Raw genomic sequence first — 20,275 nt, forward strand, 5'->3', positions numbered from 1 at the left:
GTTCTATTCTATGCTCTACGTTAAGAGACCTGTTTTAATTCGGATAAGTCCCTCTGAGAGTAAAGGCAATCTCCAGCAGGCCTGAGCTAAGGAAACAAAGTACACTAATGTAGTTATAACGTAATGAGTCGTTATAGATATATACGTAATTATACACTGTATTGAGCAGGCTACTGCCCACACTAAACTGTGACTATCACCAGGCAATCTGGGGGTGTTTCCTAAATCACTAGCAGGCGCCAAACTTCTGACAGAGTGAACAGGATGTATGCAGGTAAACTCCAGATTGACACGAGCTGATTGGTGGAGTCATGGGGAAAATATTGGCTCGTGATCTACGTTACAGAAAGACAGAGAGAGGTACAACACCAGATGGAAGGTATTTTATTTACACACTAAACTAATCTGATATCCCATTTTCAGCAAATGAAATGAAACAACACAAAATGTATTTTAATTTCATTTTATTTTTTATTTTTTTTTTATTTATTTTGGTGTGGCACTGTTTCTTAACTTAAAATGTCCTGTTGTAATTGGACATTTTAAGTTAAGAAACGGTGCCAAACCAACCCCCCCCCCCCCCCCCCCCCTCCACTTCCCTCAAGGTGTATTATTGCAAGGTCAAGACCATGCAATAATACATAGAAACTCCAACCCCCAAGAGCATGCACTTTGGCGACAGTGGGAAGGAAAAACCCCCTTTTACAAGGGGGAAACCTCCAGCAGAACCAGGCTCAGGAATGGGGTGGCCATCTGCCTTGGCCAGTTGGGGATGAGGGAAGGAAGGCAGGAGAAAAAGAGTGGTTATTTTAACCACTCTTTTTTTTTTTTGCCAATTAAAATTGGTCCATCTCATCTAAACTTGGTTTTAAAACTAAGTTTAGATGAGATGGACCAATTTAAATAAATATTTTAAGACAAGCACGTGTGCTTGTCTTAAAATAGCACACCTTTTTCTCATTTGCACTCATTTAGTGTGCACATGAGAAAATCCTAGAGATGATACTTTGTCTCTTCAGCTTGGCATGTTTTTTGAAAGTGTTGACAATTATTTCGTCAACCGTTGGGTTGCTTAACTTCATGAACTGTCCTGGAGAATGCCACTTTTCATGGAGATCATTGTATACTGTCAAGCTGAGTTCTTCAATGTTCTCTAGGGAGATTTTATATTTTTTGGACAAAATTTTGTTCCAGATCTTTTGGCTAAGCCTCTGTACAATGAAGTCAGTTGTTCCTGAATGCCATGTCGTCGTCTCATTTAGTTCGGCCATGCTGTGTATTACCAGATCTCTAGTGAATTTTTCCACAAGCTCCCAGTACTCGTCCCAGTTTTTAGATACACTGAGTACTCTTTTTGGTAATCCCAGCAGGTGTTTGGTGAAGATTGGAACAGTAATGTTATCAAGCTGCTCCCTCAGACTAAAAATCAAATATTTTTCCTTGCATTTGTGTGTTTTGCAAAGATCCTTTAAAATGGCCTCGTGGATATTTTTTAGGCTTTTTGGAGATAGATCCAAATGTTTGTCATTAATTTCTGGCCACATTTTCTCAAGCAGGCGATCACCAATGCAGTCAGGAGTGAGGCGCTCTGTGAAGAGCTTGTGTTTAGAGGCGACGTTGTCTATGGCCTTTGAAACCACCATCTGAATAACTTTGTTGACACACAACTTTTCCTCGCTCAGAGAATCAGATAGTGGACTGATCTGACAAGAAGTTAAAGACTCACTGTCACTGAGGAATCCCTGAAATCTGGGGGTTGCCTCATCTTTCAGTCCTCGACTTTCTGTTTCATCTCTGTAGCTTGAGTTGTCTACAGATATGCAGCCTACAACTGGTTGAGCCTCCAATCCCTGGTCTTCTACAGAGCTTTCACTTAGAGAATCAGACAGCAGACTGATACTAGAAAAAGTTAAAGACTCAGTGTCAGACTCAGGTACTTCTAGCTTCACATTGTTTTCCAGGAGACAAGATTCTGTTTTGTCAAAGTCTTTTGTATCAGCTGTGAAGTTTTTCTTCATACAGCTCTTTTTTGGCTTTGCTGTGTCTATTGTTTCGAGTTGTGTGTTTGAATTACCCACAGATATGCAGTCTAGGGCTGCTTCAGCCTCCAGTCCTGGAGTTTCTAAGTTTTCATTATCACCGTGGTCATCCACAGAGCTTTCATTCAGGATGCTGTCCTTTGCTCCTGTATCCTCTGTTTTCTCGGGGCAGTCTGTGCCCATGGACTGAAGACAGACCTCAGAGGTTTGCATGGAGGTTGGATCTCCATTCTCTGTGGGTTCCCTAGTTGATCTCACTAACATTTTACAAAACTTCAGCATGTCTGTTAACAAAGTGGAAAGCAGATGAAAGTCACAGTACTCTGGTTTGAACGGTACCAGAGATTGCCACTGTGGTACAATTGTACCAAAAAAGTGGTTGATGAGTAACTCCCAAGTTTCCACTGAGGTGTAAGTGAGTGGAGTATTCATGTTAAAGTCTGTACTATTTAAACTCTGAATTGGAGAAGTGGGATTCATTTGATGTGTAGTTGGAGTTGTGCTAGACATGTGTGCTGTTTGTAAACTAAATGCGCTTAAATTACACTCGCTGCTCTGATGCATAAATGCTTTGTGAACTGAGCTTTACTGGCATTGCTCTTGGCTATTTATAGCCTCGCATATCAGAAGCCACGCCCACCCCGAAGAACGCATTGATAGGTCACAGCAGGTAGCCAGTGTGACGTCACACGCAGTTCTTGGCCCGAAGAAAACTGTTTAAAGTTAAATAATAATAATAATAATAATAATAATAAATTCTGTTTAAAGTAAGTAACAGCTCTCATGTGGCTCATTTATCAATAACAAAGAACCTTAAACGGCACCGTATCCTGTCTCAGCTGACTCTTCATTTCTTGAAAACTGTAGAAGCTAGACTGCTAACAAAGAGACAGACAGACAAGCATATGGAACCAATTACACACGTCTTCTTCTCTAGAGGGCATAGTTGTGAACCTTGGGCTTGCTGGTTAACACCAATGATTATATCAAAGATTTATTTTATTTTATTTTTTCTAGTCAGTGGTGGAGCCCAACATAGCTTGTAATTTGTATAGATGACTTGCTATCTTTTTGTCTCTTATAGATGGGAGCATTCTACTATTCAAAATTTTTGCATGACTCACGCAGAAAAAAATCAGTATGTCAAACAAATATATCCTCCTTAGAACCAGCCTATTCATTTATGTCCTCTGTAATGGACATTTGTTTTTGGTCTATATCATTTGACTTATTTAAGCTACCCTACCAAGTCCTGATGTACAAAATAAGGACATCCTGGGGTTTCCATTGACATCTCATGTGTATGTGTGGCCTCTTTTAGCTCCAAAGAGGAAGAAATAACAAAAAAAAGTTAAATGGGAAGGTTCTTTATTTCTCGGTTTTCAGTTGCATGTTATACCTAAGCGTGCGAGTTTTTTTAGTTGTGTTTTTCATGTATCTTCATTGTATGGTCCAATATGGTCCTTTTCGTCGAGGCTTTTGTTTTGAAACTTTCAAGCTTCCGGTCGGTCACTGCGCAGGTGCTTTAAAACATGGCGGGGAAAGCTTGACAGACTCGGTGTACAGTAAAACTGTGCCGACCAAATGTAATGTTTTATCGCTAAACACTTTAGGCCAATGATGATAGTCGCTTTTGGACTTTTTTAGCTAACCTCTCCGTTGCTCTCACTAACGGAAGTTATTTATTCGTGATGCAAAAAACTGAGGAAGCTGAAGGCGCTCAACAGTCGCTGGTTTTCTTTGACCTGGAGACGACTGGACTGGGTACGGTCATACTCTAACTTTGTTTTACGTGAGTTATTATGACCGATAAAACTGTATCATGGTGATAATGTTGTAAACTGCGGTTAAAAGTTGGAAAGACACACACGGTTGACCCACTAAGCGCACCGTGCACACAGGTATGGAAGATAAATGGAGCCAAAATATTCAATAGCTCATTTGTTTGTTTTTTTTGGTCATTTTTCTTTTCTTTAAAAGAAAAAAAACAACTATTAAATAGCAGAAAATGTGCAGAACAGCATCTCTGAATGCACAACATGTTGAACCTTGAAGGCTACAGCAGCAAAAGACCACTCCTGTGAGCTAAGAACAGAAAGTTGAAGCTATAATATAGATTTGGACTGATATTTGATTATTTAAAAATCATATTCCAGTATAATGGCTGAGTTATTTATTCTTTCAAAGACAAAACACAAACAGATGTCCCTCAGGTTTATTATTTGTAGTTATTTTTTTTACCCATTTATGCTAAGCCCATGTCTGCTGCAGGAAGCTGCACAGTGGAAAACAAACTGTGCAACATCAACAATTATTAACTTATTTGAGGGTGTTTTTTCTGTTTCTTCTTTATTTATTTTACTTTCATTTATTGGCTCTTAAAATTGCTCTTGTTTCTGCTAAAAAACAAACAAACAAAATCTTCAGGTAGTCATTTAAATTTGAAGCACATGAAAGTGTTCATGTTTTATTCCTCTAGATCCAAATTGTGAGATCGTCCAGCTGGCTGCGGTGAGTGGAGGCCACTCGCTGAACCTCTACGTCGTCCCTCGCTGTCGAATGCAGCAAGGAGCTTCCAAGGTGACTGGCTTCAAGGTTCACAGGCAGAGGCTGTACCTGCACCGGCAGCCTGTTCTCACCAACTCCCTCAGAGAGGTGCTCGTCTCCTTTATAGCTTTCCTTCAGATGCTCGGCCGCCCTCTCGTCGTCGGCCACAACATTCGCCGCTTTGATTGTGTGCTTCTGGCTCGCGCGCTAGATGAATTTGGTCTCAGAGCAGAGTTTGAGTCTTTGGTCTCAGGTTACGTTGACACTCTGCCGCTGTCACGTGAGGTGCTGAAGGACTATGGGCTGGAGAGTTTTCGACAGGAGAACTTGGTCAGGAAGCTGCTGGGCGTGCGCTACAAGGCCCATGATGCTCTGGAGGACGTGCGGGCTTTACAGGCACTGTATGATGTTCTTCGGCCCAAGCCGGAAGTGATCTGCAGGCACAGATTTACTCTGGACACCATGGACGACAAAACACCTGTCACAGTTGCCAAAGTGCACTGCAGACTACCAGGACAGCGCCCCCTGTGGGAGCACTTCAAACAGACCGTGACGGTTACGGAGGATCATAACAGAACCTGATACAATTTTAATTCATTATCTGAGACTTAAGAAATTAATATTAAAAGAAAATAAGTAAACATAACAAAAACCTGTACACTGGATATAAGGAAATAAAGCTTTATTGCACTTTTCTACAACACAACATAAGTGGTCGAGCCTTAGGCAGTGTGGGGTAAATTTTAAAATGCCTTACTCATCGTTGACCTAGCAGCTTTACTTTCATTATTATATTCAGATATTTGCTACCAGCTTTATGACAAAAGAAACTTCATATACTTAATGTTTCAATGTGTTCTATAGAAAGCTATATTCGACATTAATAAATGTGTTGCATTTCTACTCTGTTCCAGATTGTATACTCTCACATGCTCTTTTCTGCTCACTAGCATGTAAAACATTCCAATCAGAGATGCCTACACCGCCCTCCCCTCTCGCTCCTCAGGGCTGACACTGAGGTGTTCATAAGCGTGTCCTGGGTCTGACCTGCTGCCCATTCAAATATCCTCAAGAGCATAACAGACACACCCTTCTCTTAAGGCTTTGATCTTTCCAGGGAGGCTGTGGAGAACATCATCAGGTCACCCCAGTCTGCTACACATTTGCCACTCTATGACATTGTGTTATAACAAACATTCCTATGATATAATAGAAATACTTGCTACAATACAGTACTGTCACACGGGGGGGGGGGCTGTAAAAGTCTGTGTGTGTTGTTCATGTTCATGCTCCAGAGGCAGGAAATAAAAAAGTTCAGACCGTACAGTTAACAGAACCTGGCTTTATTAAACCGTTTTTACATACATGTTCTCTGCAGTACCATGCTACAGCATCACCACATTCAAAAATACTCAACCATGCCCTAACTACAGACATATTCTAGTAAATGTTCCCATAAAAGGTTAAAGAAAACAATGCAAACTGTATTTGAAAGTCATTAGTTTACAGTAAGGAAAAAAAGAGCCACAAACTTCAGGTGTCCAGTATTCAAATGAAAATGTGACTTACAGCAAGATCGGCAACAAAAAGGTGCGTGATCATTAAATCAGAAGTTACATTAAATACAGTACTCCACAAAACAAAGATAACATGAAAACATGGCAAACAAGAGATGATTCGTTAACAGTGTTTTGAGCTACAGAAGGATGATTTGAGGTAATCAAGAAAAGTGATCTAAAAATAACTTCACATCCTTCTTAATACTCTTCTTTTTTTTAAAAAAACAACAGTAAACAAGTAAAGGTTTACCGCATCTGCACTGGGGACAATCAACCTACATCACAAGTGTGATAATAAAGCATTAACACGGCTTCACTCACTCTGAAAAACGTGTTCAGTGGTAGGTTGGCAGGCTGATAGAGGACCTATCATTGAATATTTGAGTTGAGAGCCTATAAAAACTACTACGAGAAGAAAGTGCACATCATTATTGAGTGAATTCAGATCGACCCTGGTACTAGAACCGGAAAGTTACACAGAAGTTTGCACCATTACCGAAATAATCTACTATTACTACTGCACCAACATGTTGTAAAGTGGTCACCAAAAGAGATTATATTTTAGGAAAAGAAACCTGTTTAGCTATTATAATAAACATGTAAAACCATTTACTTCATATGTATCGCCACGTGCTGATTAATCGTTACAAACAACAGTCAAAAAATCTCTCCAATACAATAAGGTATAAAATTCAATGCAGCATTTTGTTGTACAACTGTACAAAAAGACAAAAAAATCTTTTAAAGGTACTTTTTGTAATTAAACTGCAGCAAATGTTAACTAAAACCTTTATCACCAGGGGGCAGTATTTCACCAGTAAATGCCTTTGTACAAACTGTTCTAATGGCTTGCCTGGTTAAACAAAGGTTACGCTGATACACCATCTTGTGGTACAAATTGGTATTACACAAAATTGCCGTCCAGCCCTGGTTAAGGTTCTCTTTATATTTCTTCAACAAAAAAATCTATCAGTGTTTTGGATGTAAAGTCATGCCGATCAATTGTTTACATTCTGCTGAAAGCTTCATTTAAATTTAAAAGGTGTTAAAAACACTTTCAAAACAGAGGAAATTACAATAAGTACCTTAAAGCAGGTTTAGATAATTGTTAGTTGACAAACAAGATGTTTGACTCGGTATGCATTTATGATTCTCGAGGTGTAACAATTCTCCCAAACTACAAGGTTCATACCTTTTTTTTTTTTTTTTGCATTCACACCAAAGACAAAGTGAAGTATTGCCGTGAGTTATTTGCGTGAATTCATGCACATTGAAAACTGCTGAATGAGGTATTTACAGCTGCTTTCTTTTTTCCCCAAGATGCTGCCACAGCGGATGGATCTGAGTTTTTGATTTGGCACAGTTTTTATGCCAGATACCCTTCCTAATGTAACACTTCAAGTTACTACGCTACTAACAGCTAACAGGACAATGAGGAGTACAACCAATAGCTAGAAACATGTCAGAGTGATTTCAAAATTTGAAAATGGTGTAAAAATCCATTAGGTTGCATGAGTTCCCTCACTTTTTTCCGCAAAGTGAAGTTTACCCGTTCAGCTCTATATACCCTCAGACAGTCTCAATGCCCGTCCTGTCCGACAGCTTCAGCTGTTGTCCCAAAAACATTTGATTCCCCAAGAAGAAAGTGTCCAGTGTATTAAAAGTGGTTCTCTTTGCTGACGATACAAACATTTTTTGCTCCGGTGATGAACTGCAGAATTTATTGGAGGATATGACTAATGAAATAAGTAAAGTGAAGTTCTGGCTTGATAAAAATAAATTATCATTAAATTTGAATAAATCTAAACTTATGTTATTTGGAAATAGTAGTTTAAATACAAATGCAAAGATTCAAATAAATGGTGTTGATATTGAAATAGTCAGTGAAAATAAATTTCTGGGGGTAATAATAGATGAAAAACTTAACTGGAGAGCTCACGTAAGATATATTCATTCCAAAGTATCACGAAGCATTGCAGTACTAAACAAGGCAAAACAGGTATTCGACAGAACATCACTTCATATTCTATACTGTTCACTGGTTTCACCATACTTAAGCTATTGTGCAGAGGTCTGGGGCAATAACTATAAAACCACATTACATTCACTTTTTACTCTTAAAAAAAAAAAGCAATTCGAATCATCCACAATGCAGGTTATAGGGAACATACAAACTCACTATTTTTGCAGTCTGAAATATTGAAAATTGACGATATAGTGAAATTCCAAACAGCACAAATTCTATTCAAAGAAAAAAATAAAGAACTGCCAGGTAATATTCAGAGTATGTTTTTTTTGAAAGAAGGAAGTTATAATTTAAGGGGTTTTTGTAACTTCAAAACAATGAAGGTACGTACTACAAGAAAAGGCTTTTGTGTTTCTGTTCATGGAGTGAAACTATGGAACAGGCTGAATATGGAATTAAAGCAATGTCCAAACATAAAACTGTTCAAAAAGAGTTATGAAAATATGATCTTCTCGATCTATAAAGAAAAGGAAAATATTGAAATTAAGTGAATGTCTCTATTTAAAAACAAACAAACAAACAAAAAACTCATGATGTGATATTATAGTATAAAGTATATCAGAAATCTGTTCGCTATTTTTATTACAAATTATATCAGTAAGGAAGCTGACTAAATATTAACTGATAATTTATGGCAAAGGGGTGGGATTAAATAAGTGTGTACTTCTTCCCACTCCCTTTCAACATGTAAATTAATCAGAACGGTTTTTTTTGTATGTAATTTGTATAGTATTTTTTTCTCTCTTATTTTCTTTTCTAAATGTACTTGTATATTGTTCACATGTTGAAATAAATTACCAATCAAATCAGTGCAAAAGTTCTTTGATACATCCAGATTAGCACAATGCAAAACGTACTCCCACCTGTTATGGGTGACTGAACAAACTCTTCAAATCAACAGTTAACTTGCATCCAATTAAAGCACTAATTAAAGTCTGCACTTCTAGTACTTCTGGACTTTATGTATAGTCGACAAATAGCAGGCGTCCCTGCTTGTTACTTGAACAATCTTTATTACATCTTTCATAAAGTTAGCATGCTTTAACTGCTCTACGTGAATCCCAGAGTACCTACATGACACAGTATGGTGGACGTTTGTATCATGGTTTCGGTCTCAGAATTGTTACACCCCTACATGGTTGCCACATCGTCATGCTTTATGGGACAGAGATGGAAATGGCTCTTCATGCCCGCTTCTTATTTATTTTTATTCATTCATTTTTAATACTCATGAGTTTTCACCACTTTGACGGGATGTTTCCAGACTGTAAAACATGCGCTGGTAACAGAAGCAGTAACACTCAGCAGGCTTAGCTTCACTGTGATTGGTTTGTAGCACTGATATAGTAATCACAGAAGGTGCTCTGGAGAGTGCTACTGCTCTAAAACATGCACAGGCATCTCAGTATCACACTTTGTACTTTTTAATGTTTTTCTTTTACTTTCTTTTTTTTTTTTTTGCCTAAAATTAAGTTTGAAAGGTGGATATTCTCCAGTTTGAGCTAAAGTTAAAATGACAACACTGATCCTGGAACGCAGTAGCTGGCATATAAAACAGATGTGCTTTGTTGTCCTTAACAGGTTGGTTGTCTGGCTGTTCAAAGCACTGAGTGGTGGTGAAGTGTACAACAGTAAACATCAGCCCCACAATGCTGTTTAGTTCATTACAGCTAGTGTGTGTCACCTTCATAATTCAGGGTATAAAATAACATGCAGGAAAAAAATTGAGAAATTAACTGTACTTGATGTTTTTTTCCAGTTATCACCAATATTTTTACAATCCACCTTCAGCTAATTGAAAACTTTTAATCATGTTGGATGTTCTTCACTTGTCCTGGGACGGCAGATGTTCAGATTTCTATTTTTGAGCAAACTAAGGACCTTAAACACTAAAACAGCAACTAAACAGACATATTTTACTTTTTATTCTGCCCTCTATCCAGCACCTATAAAGAATTTTGGATGTGCAGATCTTCTGTGTTTTATGAGTACTTGCACACACGAAAAGGGTAAGAACCAATAAATCCATCAGCATTGGATTAAAACTGGAGTTTAAAGCTAGAGAAGAGTGCTGGAGGTGGCAGAGAGGGCACATGTTACATTTTAGGGGTTAAAGGGGAGCAGCAGGTACCGATGAGGCTCCTTTAGCTTCTATACTATCTTGTAAAAAGTGCACGAGTCATCGAGCTCAGGTAAAACACAAGGACAAACCTCGACACTTCAAATCACAAATACAAACAAACAGGTAGTATGAGCTTTAACGACCACAGACCCACAACTACAGAAGGCAGCAGGCTCGAAAAAGGGTCATCCCCGACTGCGAGGTGATGTGTAGAGAGACGCTCTCGTTGGCCGAGACGAACAGGACGCTGCCCCGCGTCAGTGTGAGGTCGGAGAGAGCAGCAGGCGAGGTTCCCGTGGCTTCACCTTCAATGACCAGGAGGATGCTGGCGCTGTCGACTGGAGAAATATTGTACTGCTTCACTGAGGCTGGGATCTGCAGGATGGAAGGGTGACAATGAGTCGGTATTTAAAACAAACATTAAAAAACGAAAGAAAACATTCGAGACTTTCTGTTTAAAGGTGGTGCTTGCAATAGTCCAATGACAGTTTGGATGTCAATCAAAGATGTGTATTTTTAACAGTATTAAAATCACAGGTGTTGTAATAACATCAATAATGGTTTATCATTAACTAAAGGTAGGTATGAAAAACCATTTTGCTGAACTGGAATCAAATAAAATCTAGACACATGAAAAAGTAAAATGACACTGTACACGACATATACACTCACCAGACAGTTAACTACACATGTTAAACTGCTTCTTATCTAATCAGTCACATGTCGGCACCTCATTGTACTTAGGGATGTAGATATGGTTAAGAAGACTGATCATCAACGGGGGGAAGAAAGGTGATTTAAGCGATTCCTTACTTTTACTTTACTGTCTGTAATTGGGACCTAACTTCCTGAAATCAGTGAAGTTTAGCATGAGTATTCATTGATCTTTGCTAAACCTTTCATGCATGAATTATGACAACCTCAATCAGGATTTTTTTCCTTCATCTTTAGGCATGAAAAGATGAATAAAAATACTTAAGAAAAAATCCTGATTGAGGTTGTCATAATTCATGCATGACAGGGTTAAATAACAATAATTACAATGAAACACATCATACATCTATAGTCGAGGCATGAACCCCACTAGACCTCTGAAAATGTGCTGCTGTATCTGTACCAAGATGTTAGCAATATATCCTTTAAGTCCTGTAAGTTGCAAAGGGGGCCTTCATGGATTCTTTTGTCAAGCACATCCCACAGAATGACTGGATTTAGATCTGGGGGCTTTGGAGGCCAAGTCAACACCTCAAACTCATTGCTGTGGTCCAACCATTTTTTGCTTTGTGGCAGGGAGCATCATGCTGCTGAAAGAGGCCACAGTCAGCAGAGAATGCTGTTTCTATCAAATGCTGTACACATCAAAGTAACATCCACATGGATGGCAGGACCCAAGGTTTCCCAGCAGAACATTCCCCAAAGCGTCACACTACACCAGCTTGCCTTCTTCCCATTATGCATCCTGTTGCCAGGTGTTCCCCAGGTAAGCAACTCACACACACCTGACCATCCACGTGATGTAAAAGAAAATAAAACATGATTCATCAGACCAGACCACTGCTTCCATTGCTCCTTGGTCCACTTCTGATGCAGATCAGCATGGACACCCTGACCGGTCTGCTGTTATGCAGCCACATACACAACAAACTGTGATGCTCTGTGTATTCTGATGTCTTTCTATGAGAACCAGCATCAACCTTTTCAGCAGTTTGAGCTACAGTTACTCATCTGTTGGATCAGACCACACGGGCCAGCCTTCACTCCTCACATGCATCAATGAGCCTTAGTTGTCCATGACCCCGTCGCTTATTCAGCACTGTTCTTTCTTTGGGCCACTTCTGATAGATACTGACCACTGCAGATGGGGAACAGCCCACAGGAGCTGCAGAGATCCTCTGACCCAGTCATCTAGCCATCACTCCTTTTCAAACTCACTTACAGCCTTGAGGACAAAATGTTCACTATCTCCCTAATATATCAAACCCACTAACAGAAGCCTTGATAAAGAGACAATCCACGTTATTCACTTTAACTAGCAGCGGTCACAGTGTTATGTCTAATTTGTATATAATGTCAATATATCACGTAAAGTTAGTTGTTTTTTTTCTCAAATGACAAGGTTTTATTTTAAAGATGAGATCAACTATACAATTTTCTAACCTGTATCCTCATGACAGTGAAGTCTGGCACGGGCGGGTTGTATATGGACACGCAGGGGTCAGAGGGGTCCTGAAGACACGGGAAGATTTTCGAGGAGGCGGGGGCGGGGCTGTAGTTCAGCATCTCACAGAGCGTGTTAACATCGATGTATTTGGGTGTCAGTCCGGCCCTCACAGTGTTGTCTGAGCAGGCCATGCACTCAATACAGTCTAGATGGGTGCATAAATAGAAAATCAAATATTAAAATCAATTCCCAGAAAATCCTGCAATGTTAAACAGATTCAGATGCTTTCATGTGGGCGAACAACAGAACAGGGCAATTTTCCAGAGATAAAGATGAGCTGAACACATCATCAACACATCTCATAGCCGGATTGCATTTTATTCTGCTGAGACAGCTGCTAAAAAAGACACTGCGGTAAATCAGTGCTTCACAGACTGCTGAGTTCACAGAGAAGCTCTTGTGTATGCTTCATGTTTCAAAGAAGATGACACCAAAGCTCGACATTTCTGGTAAAAAAAAAAAAAAAAAGGCTGGCTCTCAGCATTTTGCAGTTTGCTCCCAGTGGATGAGACAGTTTTACTAGCTTCCACGTCATCTGCTGAAAATAACTAAATCGATGTATTTAACATCAACTCATCTAAGGAATCAAATAATACACACAGAATTTACTGGAGTTGGCTACTTGGTTATGTTAGTGACACCCAAAACATTATTTATTCTGCCTACTATTTTCTCCTCCTCCCAAGAGACAGACACCATTTACTGTTTACTGTCAGACAAACACCACTTTTTGTGAAAGTTCATTAGCTGCTGGCAGACCACGTCCTGTCTTGTGTTTCCCTACCTGCAGACTGATTAGTTCACTCCTGTGGCAGTCTTTGATATAATTTAGTTGGACAGATTCCAGTTTAAACATCTCTGACTGTACAACAACATGTATTCTGCTCTGTCACAAGCTTTTTAGTATACTTCAGGGTTCTTCAGTGTAAAATAATAAAAATGCACAATCCTCCTTTAAAAACTCCCTGTGTATTAATCTGTAGCTGAACGTAGTTCAATATTTGAGTAGCATTTTCTCAAAACTACAGAGGCCTGCAGTTTTGAGACTTTATGATCTATACTTTAAGATTTGTGGTAGAGATGCAGTGGACGTGACGTTGAGAGTAACAGAAGATGGATAAAAACATTGTTCATTTTTATGATTGGGATTAAAGACCTAGCGCTTCTATGACATAATAGCTCATCCAGTTTATTCACCTTCACAATTTACAGGTTATTGACTGTAAAATGACAAATGTGATCCATTAGGTGATGAGTGTGTTGTAAGCTTGACTAAAATTCTGACCAATACTGTAGAGAAGTGAGTCTTGTGGACAGACAGAAGCCAGTCTTGGCATAGTCAAATTGGTCGTTCAGACAGAAAAGCCTAAGCTGCTAAATAATCCCATACTAGCTCTTAAAAGCCATATCTGCTGCTCTGTTATGCAGAAGAACTGCAGCGACGCTGGAAAGTCAACAGTTTCAGTCACGCTCACTCAACTGAATCTGGAGCTCTATTGTACTAGAATCTTATAAATGTAAATGCTATCTACTGACCTCCATAAAGGTAAGCGTGAGGCTCATTGGCTCCCAGGAACATGGCCTGGCCTGGATTCAGGACCACATGATTGAGGAAGTAGATTGAGAAGCAGCCAATGTCTCCAGGGTACTGAGAGTGGAGACGGAGCAACAGGTCACCACTGATGCCTGACGTGTCCTTTCCAGCTGCAGCTGCAAGGATCACAAACATCCCGAGGTAGGACTGTGTTAGCAAAACATAAGATCAAACTGAGCTCTTATTTTTCTCTGTGTTTTAAAGTCATTTTTGAATAATTGCAGAATGGTCGACTTTGCTGCCAGATGCTAACACTGCTAGGTGTGAACGCACAGCACCGTTCCCCTGATGTGAACTCAGGGCAACACAATCACAGCTGGACCCTACCCTTTCACTGTAGCTATTTATTCTAACACAAATACCCTCAAAACATTATTTATACTTCAGCAATTATGTTTTAGTAAATGCTTCAAGTTAGCGGATACCACACTTTTTCAGGTCTTACATACTTTTTCAATTCAATTCAGTTTATGTAGTGCTAAATCAAATGCCTCAAGTCAAATGCTTGCTCATAGGAGCAAGCACTTGGCAACAGTGGGAAAGAAAAACTCCCCTTTAACAGGAAGAAACCTCCAGCAGAATCAGGCTCAGGGAGGGACGGCCATCTGCCCCGACTGCCTGAGGGAGTCAAGATTAAAAATATCATCACTAGCTAATGAGAAACCTTCCTATCCAATGCCAGTATACAACAGAATCACACAAAGGTTTCTTAGCCTTTATAATTTTAGTAATTACTCCAATCTGACACACAGATTCGATCTTCAACATGTAGGTCCTGGTTAAAATGTGGGCAGAACTACAAAGTCTAAGGAGCTTGGAAAGGAAAGCGTCTGGACTTCTTTAAGTTCCTTGAAGACGTTTCACCTCTCATCCGAGAAGCTTCTTCAGTTCTAGGGTCAAATGGTGGAGAGTCCCAGATTTAAACCCAGTGGGAGTTTCCCCCCAAAGAGGGACAAAAGGACCCCCTGATGATCCTTTACCTAATCACATGAGCCAAGGTGTGAAAACGGGTGTGGGTCACCATCAACCAGGGTTTCGGGTGAGCTCATTGTGAAACCTAGCCCCACCCTATCATGTGATTTCCTGAGGTCAGATGGCCCAGGGTCCCTTTTTCCCTCCTTGGGGGGAAACTCCCACGGGGTTTAAATCCGGGACTCTCCACCATTTGACCCTAGAACTGAAGAAGCTTCTCGGATGAGAGGTGAAACGTCTTCAAGCAACCTAAAGAAGTCCAGACGCTTTTCTTTCCAAGCTCCTTAGACTACGATGACATGGATGACTGAGAACCTTCACAGACCCAGAACTACAAACATAACAGTAGATAGCTGTAAGCTGTGTATACAAGAACATACATTTAAAATTGCGCATTAAGAGATTAGTTTTAAAAATTATCCTTGGCTATAAAAACAAATACTGCAAATCAGACTTTGACTCTGCAATGTCAATGTTTTTTTTTTAAATTTAATATAGTATAGATCTTTTAAAGAATCTACAATTGTAAATTAATCTCTTTTTAATAAACTGTTTTCAAAATATTTTTTTTGCCTTCAGTGGCCTTGATTAAATTTTTGTGTAATTTACATTAAAACTGCCTCAGAAATGTGTAATAGTTAAACGACACATATCTACATACACATCATGAAACCTGTTGACGATCATTTAAAAAAATTAATTCTCACCGTCTTCCGTGACCCTTTTCACCAGCTCGTTGAGGTTCTCTACCACCACCTTCTTCTCCCAATCCATCATCCTGGTGAAGCACCTCTTCAGCGCCTGGCTCGTACGGTCTGCATCTCCCACGCCGCCCCGCAGCTCTTGTGCTGCCCCGTGACCCACCAGAGTGTGGAACTCTGGGACCTCTGACAAATAAACACACACAGATTAATTTTGTTTTATGACCATTTGAAGCAGAGTACATGTTTTTTGGTTTGACACAAAAAATCCAAAACTCACTTTCAAGAAATTCCAGGATCTCTTCCACTGGTCTGAAGCCACAGAGGCCTTCGAAGCGGGTGAGAGCAATGGCCATCTCCGGTTTGTGGTTGGTGTCTGGGTAGTGCTCCGGAAACTGAGTGTGTAGTCGAGTGGCTAATTCCTGACCAAAACATTATAGAAAAAAAAACATGCGTTTTCATACACATACAAAGGAAAAAAGTATGTCCTTGATCCTAAAAAACTTGAAAATATAATGAGTTTAGTATCACTACATGCTATACAAGTAGATTTGAGTAATGCTTTCTCCTGATAAATCATTTAATAAAGCAGCTGACATTTGCCTCCACCCATAAACTTCAGCCAGTTCACAATGATGAGCCAGCTTCAGCAGAACTTGAACTCTGAGCAGGTGTGGGAGTCCGTGTACTCACCTTGTTGGGGTGGGCTTGTATTGACAGAGCCGTGTTGACCGAGAGAACTTTGAAGAGGAAAGGCAGCTGACCCTGGAAGGTGTCTTTCACCTTTGAGCCCAGACATGCAGGGAAGTGGGCGATCCACTGGCCCAGGGTGGTCTGTGCGATCCTGTTGTCCTTAATCTGGGCGTCACCTTTTGGATGAGCACCCATCCACAGCTGGAGAAAACAGCACAGCTTTCAGCTGAATAACAGCTCATACTTTATTTACTTTATTTAGAAATATTCCTGTTGGTGTTGCAGCAAGAGGTTCCAAAAGTGGGCACACTTTACATTTCCTAAGTACTAAATCTTAATAATAAAAACCACAGTTTTGTAGCTCTCCTTATTTTCTTTTTATCTGCCTTGAAACTTTCTAAAAAACCTATGAGAGGCCCCAGATGTCTTGCTGACTGAGAGAAAAGCCTGCGATTATACATGGACCCAATTAACCCAATACTCCAAACCATGGTCATTTATAGCGAGTGAAAAGGAAGGAATCCAAACTATGAGAGTGTAATCTACGGGATCAGAGCGCTATTCCAGTTTGTAAATAAAGGACAAGCTCTATCAAAGTCACGTGTCAGTGAGCAAACAGATGATCCAAAAACTAGACACCTACACTGTACTTCCTGACTTCATATCAAATTTGACAGCACACTAAGGTTGAATAGTGTTTTTATATTCAATCAGGCTACTTCCAGAGTTTCCATTTGGAATCAATGACGTTTTTATGGAGTCTTTTATTCACAGCATGGTTGTTTAATAGATTGTCTGCTGGGGGAATTTGTTTTCTATTGCTTGTTAAGCTGTGCCTAAAACCACTGAATGAAGCACAAACTGTGTGTTGTATGGAATATATCACAGAATGGGTGTGTAATGATTCAGAGATTTAGAAAATCAAATATAGTTGGATTTGATTATAATTTGATTCTAAATCTTTTTTACACTGGTTCTAGAACACAAAACACACTGAGAATACCTGTTCAACCAGTACAATTAATTTCACTTTGATCCATGACTAACTGAATTGGTTTCCACATCTTGTTTATCAAGCTGTGTAGCTTTAAAGTTTAAATGGACTCTAATGTGTAAATAACTGGAATTAAATGATTATTTTTACTGCTAAATAACCAGATTAATAACTTTCTACAACATATCTTGCAATCTTGCATACTTATATAGTATATTTATATGTTCTTGGTTCTCAGTGAGAACCATTTGATAACATCTCTGCAGTAGGTGGCTCAGATAGGGATCATTTTCTGTGGAAAAAAAAAAAAAAGAAAAGTCATACAACCCGTGAAATGCCCCCTTTAGATTGGTCAGGTGGTGCCAAGACCACCCCTTTTATGCGAACGGGCAGGGGAATGCCTGGGATAATTTAGCCAGTTAACTAGTTTTGCGTGAATGTTTATTCATATTAGAGGCCCAGGTCTGAAACGTAAAGCCTTAGGTACCTTAAATCTGCGTTATTTTTACTAGCCACCAGGGGGCAATGGCTGTGACTATAACAGGAAGTCTGTGGGGAAAAAAGCAACAGCTGTGGGAAGAATTATGGTGACAAGTCCCTTAAAAAGAACAAAACAAAATAAAACACCAAAAGTCAGTTAAACAAAAAGACATGTCACATAATGTGTTGATCAAAGTCATCCTTCTGAAAATGTGTACAACCAAGGGATGTGGTCCACAGTACGTGAAAATATCAGCACTATCGTAACCTGAACTAATGACCTTTATGACAAACACTGCAAAGCTGTTGTGGCTAAATAAAGACAGACTTATTAAAGGCATGCACAGCACCGAGCCTGTGCCAAGACAGCCTAGGACACGACTGCATTTAAAACCAAAATGATTACGTTATTTTTGCTTGGCTGAGGAGTTGTGTATCATTAACGGTAACATAAGACTACAGCGCTAAATTCAAATGTTAAAGATCCCTCATTGCTGACAGTAAGTGTAAATAAGCTCAAACGACTCAAGCGTAGCTATCTCAAGAAATGGTAGTCCTACAATTCTATTCAAACCTATTCCAGAAAACCAGAGTGAAAACCAAGTTTCCAGCTCTGTTCCAGCATAGTGGTCTCAGGTTTTCAGAAAACCTGAAAACATTAAGTTTCTTTAACTTTTAAGAATGAATCACATGCATGCTTGTACATTTTCAATACTGAGTGTTAAATGTTCACTACCCTCCCTCCAACAGGTACCCCAAATATCTCTGGGCCTTACCTCTGCATAAGGTTTATCAGCCTCTACGACAGCAAGTGCATCTCCGCCAATCACCAGCTTGGCCACCTCGCTGTCCAGTCCAACCTTGCCCCATGCATAATTTTGCACAGCACAGGTCAGGGGAAACACTGAGGAGGAAACATTTAATGTGCAATAAGTGTATAAATATTACAAAAAACCAAAAAAACAAAAACATACAGTGAGTTACAAAACTCTAGTATGAGCCTCTTTAATGTTCTACTGACAGGTGCATATGCACACAGCAGCCAGTTTATCAGCAGCAGAACTGAGACAATAACACATTAGGCTTCCATCTTCACACACAGTGAGACCCATGTCGAGCTTTTAATGGTGATAGCTGTACTGCTTTAAGATCATTCAAACAACAAGCTATCTTTAAATATCATCAGAAGCTCATGGTAATAATTGTTTTTTGTGCCCACGATCCAGTAATCCTTTATAATGCAATACCAATCATCAGAAAAAACCTGCGTTAAAGTCATCTATAAAAATATTAAAATGCATTAGATTTATGTAGGTACAGGAAAATCGCCTCTACCTTACACCTCATAGTTTTACTTATTAGGCTCTTTGTTGTGTTATATTCGGCTTTTTATATGATGTTAATTTATTTAATAACACTTTTTATTGAGTTGATTGATTTAAATAATATATCTTTACCTCATTACCTCTCTTTCTGTCTTATCACAGTTTGAACTAAACAAGTTTCACTGGATTTCTAATAACTACCTGCTTCGCTAAACCAGTAAGACAAGCGGAACGGATTGCTGGGGGTACATTTTTAATCAGAACACCGGGCAGCTGACGGTGCAGCCTTCACAGGACAGAAACACACAGTAAGCAGCTTTACGTTTGGCAGGCTCTGTTTGCCGGTTTCAGACAAATGTAGCTGAAAGTAAAGGTTTTATATGCGGTAGGGAAAAAATACTAAACTCCATCTTTGTGGCTGAGGTGCTAACAGCACAGTGAAAAGGACAGTGAGCCACACGTAAAGCAATCAAAACGCCGGCTGAAACAATGAGGTGGTTTTTCGGGTAACGCCGAGCCTCCCGTCATATTACCGAGCAGCACCGGACATCACGCAGCGTAAACAAACATCTGCTGTTAGCTAGCTGAGTATGTATCTGTAAAAGAGATCATTTCAGACAGTTTAAAAGGAGTAAATCTCTCACCTCTCACTTCCTCCATGTCTGCGACGTCGACTGACGGCTGCTGGTGACGTCACGACGGACGTGGCAGATGTTTTTTTTTTAATTTGAATAATTCAACTGAATAATTTCAGCTTTTTACCCACAGAGATAATTGCTTGGAAAAGAACAAAGCAAAAAATTAAAACTAAACGCCACAGATTGTTTGTTTGTTTTAATATTTATTCGACCATAACTGGTCACAGGGCATTCTGGACATGCCCTACGAGGACATCCGACAGTTAGGACCAACCCAAAATGGAAAGAAAATAAAACAACAAGAACAATATACATATAAACATATATATCTATAGATATATCTATAGCTATATAGAGAGAGTGT

General features: G+C 39.5%; 2 protein-coding genes across 2 annotated transcripts; one reads left to right on the top strand and one right to left on the bottom strand.

The window, feature by feature from the left end:
- The first annotated feature begins 3,540 nt into the window (after positions 1-3,540).
- On the top strand, positions 3,541-5,883 carry LOC146665270 (maternal protein exuperantia-1-like). Its single transcript, XM_085412841.1, has 2 exons — positions 3,541-3,803; positions 4,519-5,883. The coding sequence occupies exons 1-2, from the start codon at positions 3,731-3,733 to the stop codon at positions 5,166-5,168; spliced, it is 723 nt and encodes a 240-aa protein (XP_085268967.1). The 5' UTR covers positions 3,541-3,730; the 3' UTR covers positions 5,169-5,883.
- Positions 5,884-7,249: 1,366 nt separating this feature from the next.
- On the bottom strand, positions 7,250-20,057 carry mpi (mannose phosphate isomerase). Its single transcript, XM_085412840.1, has 8 exons — positions 19,918-20,057; positions 18,725-18,852; positions 16,475-16,675; positions 16,062-16,203; positions 15,788-15,967; positions 14,051-14,224; positions 12,451-12,659; positions 7,250-10,668 (listed from the first exon to the last, which is right to left on the bottom strand). Exons 1-8 carry the CDS (start codon positions 19,931-19,933, stop codon positions 10,450-10,452), a joined length of 1,269 nt encoding a protein of 422 aa, XP_085268966.1. The 5' UTR covers positions 19,934-20,057; the 3' UTR covers positions 7,250-10,449.
- Positions 20,058-20,275: the final 218 nt, after the last annotated feature.

Source organism: Rhamphochromis longiceps, linkage group LG7 (genome assembly GCF_057381845.1).
Source record: "Rhamphochromis longiceps isolate RC_006_pf linkage group LG7, R_longiceps_female_GT1.1, whole genome shotgun sequence".
Lineage (NCBI taxonomy): Eukaryota > Metazoa > Chordata > Actinopteri > Cichliformes > Cichlidae > Rhamphochromis > Rhamphochromis longiceps.